This window comes from Alosa alosa, chromosome 3 (assembly GCF_017589495.1).
Source record: "Alosa alosa isolate M-15738 ecotype Scorff River chromosome 3, AALO_Geno_1.1, whole genome shotgun sequence".
Classification (NCBI taxonomy): Eukaryota; Metazoa; Chordata; class Actinopteri; order Clupeiformes; family Clupeidae; genus Alosa; species Alosa alosa.
The window spans coordinates 9712016-9721601 of NC_063191.1; the positions used below are offsets into that span (position 1 = coordinate 9712016).

At 43.0% G+C, this 9586-nt stretch overlaps 1 protein-coding gene across 1 annotated transcript in view; it reads left to right on the plus strand.

Annotated features, from left to right (window-relative positions):
* Nucleotides 1-5785, plus strand: part of LOC125291597 (ATP-binding cassette sub-family B member 6-like) — a 34686-nt gene extending 28901 nt beyond the window's left edge. The window contains exon 14 of the mRNA XM_048238420.1: nt 5749-5785. Coding sequence (XP_048094377.1) covers nt 5749-5785 — 37 coding nt within the window. The remainder of the gene's footprint in view (nt 1-5748) is intronic.
* Nucleotides 5786-9586: the final 3801 nt, after the last annotated feature.

Sequence of the window (9586 nt, forward strand, 5' to 3'; positions counted from 1 at the left end):
CGAGAGAGAGCGAACGGGGCAAGGACTCATTGAGAGTCTGTGTTGAGGTAGGCCTACTTCTATAGTCTACTCTGGTAGAGTTGCATATACTAGCTACAATGCAAGATATATTTAGCCTATTTATTTTGGACAACGAAGGCAGGGAAGTGTGTGTTGCTTTTAATTATCAGATGTTCTATCAGCATTTCTTGTGTGATCTCGATTACATGTCTATTCGCGATACATGCCAGCCCTACCACACACACATCTCGACCCAGCCCCACAGCACACACACACACACACACACGCACATGCACACACACACACACTCCCAGTCTGAGTCTGTCCAGACAGGCCATTACCTGTTTATAAGCGTGGATCTCACAAGTCACTCCTGAAAGATAGGGAGACATGGCTGGGCTTTTGAACTTGCCCTCAGCTCCTCTGCTTTCCTCTCTCCCTCCATACAGTTTCTCTCTCTCTCTCTCTCTCTTTCTCTTTCTGTCCACATTCTCTCCTTATAGTGAGGAATGACTGTGCTTGTGAACTCAGCTCCTGCTTTTCCTTTATCCCTCTCTCCATTTATCTTTCCCTGCCTTTCTGCCTCTCTCTCTCTCTGTCTCTCTGTACTGTGCCACCCATGTTCTCTGGGACGATTGTGGCTTCATAATAGCTCACTAATAGATGGGTAGCATTCTACAGCAGCTTAAGTCTAAATGGCAAATTTAATCGTGGTTTATGAAGGAGTGCTTTCTCTTAAATCTGTAAAAGCACTGCATGGGTATTCCTGTAGGAGTTCATTACATGCACACGCACGCACGCACACACACACACACACACACACACACTTGCTCGCACACAACACAACACAACACAACACAACACAACATTAACACAACACACACACAACACAACACAACACAACACAACACAACACAACACAACACAACACAACACAACACAACACAACACAACACAACACAACACAACACAACACAACACAACCCACAACCAAACCAACACAACACAACACAACACAACACAACACAACACAACACAACACAACACAACACAACACAACACAACACAACACAACACAACACAACACAACACAACACAACACAACACAACACAGTAAAAGTGTTGCCTCGGTATCCCTGCAGGAGTTAATTGCCCAGCAGAGGACAGTCATTGCACTCACATGCAATAGGTATACTTTACACACACAGAGACCTACATACAGAACGCACACATCTATTATGTACTCCCATAGCAGCATATATGCTCACAACCACATACTATATACACACACACACACACCATATGACATACCGAGTCACGGATAACTGCCATTGGCACATACACACACACACACACAAAGACTCATGTAGGAACTCATGACACACACCCACACCCTTTGATGCATGAATTTAATACCAGGAAGGAAGCACATGAAAACAGCAGACAAGCAATATGAACTGTCCCGAGAAGCTCATTTGGATCGCTTGTACTCTAGTGAGCACACATTTGTGTGTGTGTGTGTGTGTCAGGGAGAGAGAGTCTGTGTGCCCCATGTGAATAAATCATTGTGAGATGCAGTCTGTAAATAATGGATAAATAGCTTGCTGCTTTTACTCTTGTGCTCTCTGTGTGTGTGTGTGTGTGTGTGTGTGTGTCCCCCTAAGAACACGTGTTTGTGTGTGTTGGAATGCTGAGTCCATCTCCACGGCACTCTTCACTTCAGCCTTCAGCACTTCCCCACAATTCCTCTGAGATTGTGACCAGATAGCCTCAGAGCCTGAATTGATTGGCTGTAGTCACGGGCAACTTTCCTCAGAGCCCGTCTTGATTGGTTGTAGTCACGCGCAACTTACGGGTCGTTTTGACCCTTCAGTGCCATTGTGTGTGTCGAGTCACAATTTAGTTGTGAGCAAGAGAAGTGTGTTTGCACGCACAGTTCTCGCTGGGAAAAGCACCGGACGCCTTTGGCCCACTTAGAACCACAGTAGTGGGACGCAACATCGGCAGAATTCGTGCCAGTCGATTAGAGTGCGGTTCAGGCCGCATATTTCTGTTCGAACCCGGCCCGCGTCTGACAGAGTTGTGTCCGAACCCGACAGGCATTTTTATTTTTATGTCTGAACCTGACCCTAGAATGACTCAGAGGAACCTCAGTTATTCCCATGCTAGTGATTAAATGTTCACATTTGTGGATAGCCTGTCTTTAGCCCAACAACTGTCAACATGGAATTCTTAGTTGTCTACATAATCAGATGAGCGTGCGCACACAGGAGGAGGTCACATACAGCGCACATTAACACAAGAGGCCCAAGCAAACATAGCCTATTGACATAGAATTCTAGTCTTACCATTGACGAGAAGTCTTGAAATGAACTGCAACAATCTTTGAAACTACAGTCCTTCTGTCACTGATTCATATGCAGCATTGACGTTAATTGGGGCAATTCAAGGAAATACTCTCCTCTAATTGAACAAGACGACCGTATACAGGTAGCCTATGTCTTTACCACAGTATGCAACGTCACCCAAGATAGCCTGTCTTGCCGCCTGAAATGCACATGCGTTGTCATGGCTACATAAACAAGTCTTGCACACAGGAAGAAGGCTGTTAGGTCCTTTTTTACATTTTAATTTATCCTCAAAAAACAAATGTTTGCATCATGTGAACCTCTTGGTTCAGACCTGTTGGTTCAGACCAGACCTGTTGATTACCCAACATAATAAGCTATTTTAAATATAAAATATATAATTTCTAAATATTTGTCCGACCCGACCCAACCCGTCGGATCCTGTCGGGGTCGGGTCCAAACAAGGTAAGAAATGGCTAACTGAGAACAATATCAACATTTTAGAGTGGCAGAGCCAGAGTCCAGACCTTAATCCGTCAAAAAAGTGAGCACAAGGCCAGAGTGATGGCAAATAATCGTTCCTGACTGAAAACCCGGATTGCTGTTAAAAAGGTGTGGTCTAGAATCATTGTGGAGACATGGAGAGGCTTGGTAGATATTATAAGAACCATTTTGAGAGTTGTTCATGCAAATAAAGATGTTTCCATTGATTATTTAAAAAGGATATGAATAATTTTGGACTTGCCATTTTTCATAAAAATGTTAAAAAAAGATAAAAAAATGTTTTTTTTTTATTCCATGTTTCTACCACATTACAACCTTTTGGCATGTGGCAGTGTCATTTTCAGTCAGAACAAACATATTGGTCTAGAGAAAATCAACGTTACATCAATATTTCCCAGGGGTATGAATAATTTTGTTCTTAACTGTATGTATAGACACATAGGTTCTGTAATATAGATATTACTGAAAAAGTTTGACAGTTTGTAGTTTTATCGAACTTTATGTTGATGGTTAGCTTTAAGGCAAATAGAGTTGTTTAAGTAGTTTGCACAGTGCAGGCTACTGCAGATTGCATGAAATCAGTGAGATAATGCAGAGTAACAGGAGTTAAGAGCCTAGACCAGGATTCAGTGGGGCGTGAGAACGGGCTGCCGTGATGCATTATGGGAGTTTTTTTTCTCCACTAACTCCAGTGATGTGTTGGTAATTAGCATAGTACACTCTGGTGTTTGATAAAGCTGTTCACTAATGGAGGTGAGATTATTATCTACAGCGAGACATACCTGTCACAGCAGTCTTACACAATCTCTCTGTCACACACACACAAACACACGCAGTCACACACATACACATACACCTGCCACGGCAGTGTTACACACACACACACACACACACACACACACACACATACACACACATACACATACACCTGCCACGGCAGTGTTACGCACACACACACACACACACACACACACACACAGCATGAGAGCCACAATCTCTAATTACACCACAGGAATTGTATTTGAGACTAATATACATAAAAGATTCATCATGGGTCTTGGCTCACGTGTCAGCAAGTGTGTTGGAGATAATTGTAGTGTGTCCCAGCCACTGCTAACACACACACACACACACACACACACACACACACACACACACACACACTCAGCGAGGTGTGTTGGGAATAATTATGTGTGTGCTAACACACACACACACACACACACACACACACACACACTAATTAATGTCCCAGTGTGTCCCAGCCACGGTGTGCTAACACACACACACACACACACACACACACACACACACACACACACACACACACACACACACTCAACGAGTGTGTTGGAGATAATTGTAGTGTGTCCCAGCCACTGCTAACACACACACACACACACACACACACACACACACACACACACACACACACACACACACACACACTCAACAAGAGTGTGTTGGAGATAATTGTAGTGTGTCCCAGCCACTGCTAACACACACACACACACACACACACACACACACACACACACACACACACTCCACTGCTGCCTCCTGATGGAGGTGCTGATGTAAGGGCCTCTGACACACTCTCTCTTTCACATACAGTACACACACACACAGGCACACACACACACAGAAACGTTATTAGTCCTTCTGACTCAAACACACTCAGTGGCTCTACGCAAACACACACACGCAGACACACACACACACACACACACACACACACACACACACACACACACAATTATGCACACTCACATATATAAACACTAGGGGTGTAAAGATTAACCGATACGTATTGGTATCCGTTTTTAACGTGTAAGATACGGCTACATCGATATGTGAAGCCCCGTATCGGAATAAAACTGAAATGAACCGGTCGTTATATCGATTTACTTGTTACAAATCGGTTCAGACTCTGATTTACGTTGCAAAGCGAAAGCGTTCATCCCACTTCCTGTTTTGAAACTACCGCGTGGCATGGATTTGTGGGTGAATGTTTTGGGCTACGTTTGGGCTACTTCATTGCCCATACATCTACTGCAATCCTAAGCGTGTGACAATTTACTCTGTCGTTGTTTGACAGATTTTACTCTTTGTTTGTCAAAATCAGTATGAAATTAAACACTTTACTATAGCATTCCTAAAAGCGGCAGCGATAGTCTGTAGAGTAGCCTTCACGTTTGATTAAGGGATTTTTAATGTTAAAGAATAATTTGGCCCTTGCTGCTAAAGCGATGTACAAATTATAATTATTTTGTTCATATTCACTCAGACTTGGAAACAAAATAGGCCCAGTTCATTGATATGTAGGGCCTATGTTGTTCTTTGTAGGCTATATGAGAAAAGGCCAAGATTGTCTTAAAACACCGTTTTATTTTATTTCGGTATTGTCTTACCTCAACAATAGGCTACAGCTCTTGAAAACAATCAGATATAACTCTATAAAACTCTATAAAGTCTATAAAAATGTATTTTTATGTTGTATTTGGCTGCTTTGTTTGGCTGAAATGTAGACTATTCTTTTTTCATTTCAATACAATATATGATACAAACCTCAGTTTAGATAATCATATTCACACATTTGTTTTTGCCTAATTGACATGACCATGATAATTTATAATATAAAATTAATGTGCACCTTAAGCAAATGATAAAAAATCTTTCAGAATGCTTTCCATTCTTGAACTGCATCGAATCGCATCGCATCGAATCGTACTGAATCGCGTTTTTTTATGAACATGTATATTTTGTTGTATGTATCACATGTATCTAGATGTGAATCGTATAGTCTTTTACATGAGAGATTCACACCCCTAATAAACACACACACACACACCCACACACGTCAGGTCTTGAAATTAACTTTTTTCTCTGTGTCCCGCAGCTGTCCCAAATTCTACTTGGCACTGTCCCAAACTTAACCACCAGTTTCCAAAATACAAGTTCTTGTTTTTTCCCATTCTACATAATAAACAGCATAATAATCAGTAACTTGCATCACTTAATTAACTCATTCTGGTCCACCATGTAAGTTCTGAACACTTAATTTATTAAACACCATTTTATTAACATTAATCATCTGCTGTTTCACACAACACTCATTTTTTTAGTGTTTTGACTCGGTTTTGAGGTTGCGCTAGCACCGTATTGGTGACGTTTTGTCTGTCACTGACAGAAAACATGCAGCATTTTAGTCAGAGAAGACTGTCATCTCGTTTTTTTTTAGAACACAGTGTAACCGTAGGCCTACACTATCAGTCAAAAATGTTCACAATGTCATGGAAACAAATGCCATTTCCTAGCCTACCTGCCTGCTAGTTAGGTAAGTTAACCTAGGAATATCGGAAAGTGACCCATTAGGCTTACCACCTATTTTTGTGTCTGCATATGTGTCACTTAATATTCATTTTTATACAAAACCAAGACGGCAGATTCCTGAGGAAACGCAAGCACCCATCCCATTTGGGTATCTTATACTGTATTTGTCTACCAACAATGACATTGTAGCCTGTAAACAGTGTTGTAAGGCTGCGTGTACAAAACCACTTCTTTACAGATCAGCTGGCTAACGCTGCTTTTGCCAGCTGCCCGTTACGCCAGGTCAAATTTTTTATAATTTTATTCAGACGAGAAAGATACGTTTAGATTCCCATGTGAACTGTTTAGAAAAAAAAAAAACTATTTTGATTTGCCATTTTTTCCTACTGTCCCAGAGTTGTCCCAGACATCATTCTGTTGTGTCCAGGAAGCATTTTTTATAATCCCCAGGACATCGGGACATCGTTATGGACCCCGGGACACACACACACACGTTAGTGGTCATTGCGCTGGACAGGTGCATGAGAAAGGAGATTGGAAGTCGGTGCCTATCACTCATACTTTCTGACTCACACACATACATACACACACCCACACTCTCTTAGTCATGCACACAAACATACACACACAGACCACACAAACATAGACACGCAAACAGTTACGACCAACAACATTCATACTGACTTAATCACACACACACACCCATGTCTCATAAACCACATTGCAGAGAAATGGTCACACACACACACAAACACACTTAAGCTCTTTAAATGCATTAATTCCCACTCATTAGTACTGAAGCACACACATGCACACTCACTCTCATAAAAACATCAATTAGGACAGACATTTAACTGCATGGACACTCTCATCCGTGATCATTCATACAGGCACAACAACGTTCATACTGGCTTACACACACACACATCCACACACACACACACACACACACACATCCACACACACACACATACACACACACACATACACACACACACACACACACATACTGTACACATTCACACATCCACACACACACACACACACACACATGCACTGAGGGAGAGAGAGTCATAAACCTCATTGATCATCCCTCATAAACACTGACACCCACACATGTATTTCCCATCTGTTTCTTACTCAGACACTTTATTCTCACACTTTCTCCTCTGCACACATACACACATACACACACTTTTTCATCCAGTCCCACGCTTTCACTTCCACTCTAATATTCTCATTCCACTCACCACACACACACACACACACACACACACACACACACACACACACGCATAAACTTTATTAGTCATTCTCACTCACACACACACTCAGTGGCTCTTGCTTTCATATTTTCTCTTTTAAACACACATGCACGCACACACTCACACACAGTTATTGCTCTCACAATTTTCTCTCTCTCTCTCTCTCTCCACGCACACACACACACACACACACACACACACACACTCAGATTGCCCTTTAAGTGAAATCAACACCATGAATCGTCGGCTCTCTCTGTCACACAAAGGCAGTGCATTCCTGTTGCATGAGCACATCAGAGCAGCATCAGTTACAGGATGTGTGTGCGTGTGTCAGTGTGTTTTTTTTATCCATCTGAAATTGAGTGAGGCCTTGGTGCGTGCGTGTGTGTGTCTGTCTGTGAGGGAATGAAAGGACTCTTTAGGTGGCTCTAGGCCATCACCACTCTCACCGTGTGTGTGTGTGTGTGTGTGTGTGATGAGGGCTCTGCAGGTGTCAACCATGGGCACTGACCATATATTCTGACCATCAGACTTGTTGAAACCAGCAGATGTGTAGAAGAAGGTAGTACCCCTTAAAGGTGCAGTCTAAATTAATATTTACGAACCCTTTAACGGTGAGAGGGTTACCATCAGACATGCTGAAAGCAGCAAAAGTAGTGAAGTTTAGAAGTCTGAGGTAATAATTACGAGCCCTTTAATGAGCAAGTGTGAACTGCCCCTACAGAACCCTGTTAAAGGTGAAGAGTAAGTGGCATGGAGCCCTTTAATTGGTAAATTGTGAACTACCCGAGAACCCTGTTAAAGGTGAAGAGTAAGTGTCATGGAGCCCTTTAATGGGTAAAGTGTGAACCACCCCTTCAGAACCCTGTTAAAGGTGAATGCCTATCTTTATGATCAGGTCAGGAGAGCGATGGCGACAGAGGCCTGTGATTGGTGGAGGAAGCCAGTGGAGTCCACGCTGATTGGGTCCAGGTTTTTGGAATTAGACTTGAATGAGTTGGTGCAGTACTCGAGGAAGGCCAGGTGGGGCCATTAAGCCACTGGTGATCCATTGCTTTACTCCCTCAGGTAACACAAAAGCCACCAGGGGGTTAACCCAAAAAGACTAAACGTGTGTGTGTACATGAACTTGAATGCAGTATTTCATACACATGAATGCAGTATTTCATTGCTTTATCCAAAAGTGATTGGATCCTTTGTCGTGGCCTTTGGCCTTTGTGTGTATTATGTGTCTGTATGTTACATTTTTCCCCTCAAGTTGTCAATTGAGAAACAGAGATAATCCAGTCATGCAGGTAGCTGTCTGTCCATTGAGAAACAGACATAATGCCAGTAGCTGTCTGTTTGTGCCCTTATGTTCTCACCAAATCTGAGCCCGAACAAGACCAGATTCAACAGCTGTCAGTCGAGATGTCACTGTTAAACCGGCCAACATCCCCCTTTCTATGGACTTACTTGCTTATTTGGCTGGCACTTTCATCCAAAGGGACTTATGTATGTTAATTATTACCAGGGCCAGTGTCCCCAGAACAACTTGGTGTCAAGTGTCTTGCTTAAGAGCACAATTAGGGCAGCCCACAACAACCCACAACTATTTTGGTGACTGCATGCTAGCCCAGCTCCTTAGCCACTACGCTACCACCACCTCTGGACAACCATGCTAGCCCAGCTCCTTAGCCACTACGCTACCACCACCTCTGGACAACCATGCTAGCCCAGCTCCTTAGCCACTACGCTACCACCACCTCTGGACAACCATGCTAGCCCAGCTCCAGCCACCACGCTTACCACCACCTCTGGACAACCAGCCCAGCTCCTTAGCCACTACGCTACCACCACCTCTGGACAACCATGCTAGCCCAGCTCCTTAGCCACTTCGCTACCACCACCTCTGGACAATCATGGGCATTATTGTCACTCAATGATATCGACAGACAGACATTTTGCAAATGGGCATCATGGAAGCTTCTGGCCTGTTTGTCAGTCTTCCGTGACTTGCGTGACCTTGGCCATATTGACAGCACCGATTGAGGGCCAGAACGATTTTTATTTCAAATAACTAGAGGGGGTTGAAATTAAATCACTTCTTTATTATCAGCACAGACATGTTGGCCCTGTTTGTGTGTGTGTGTGTGTGAG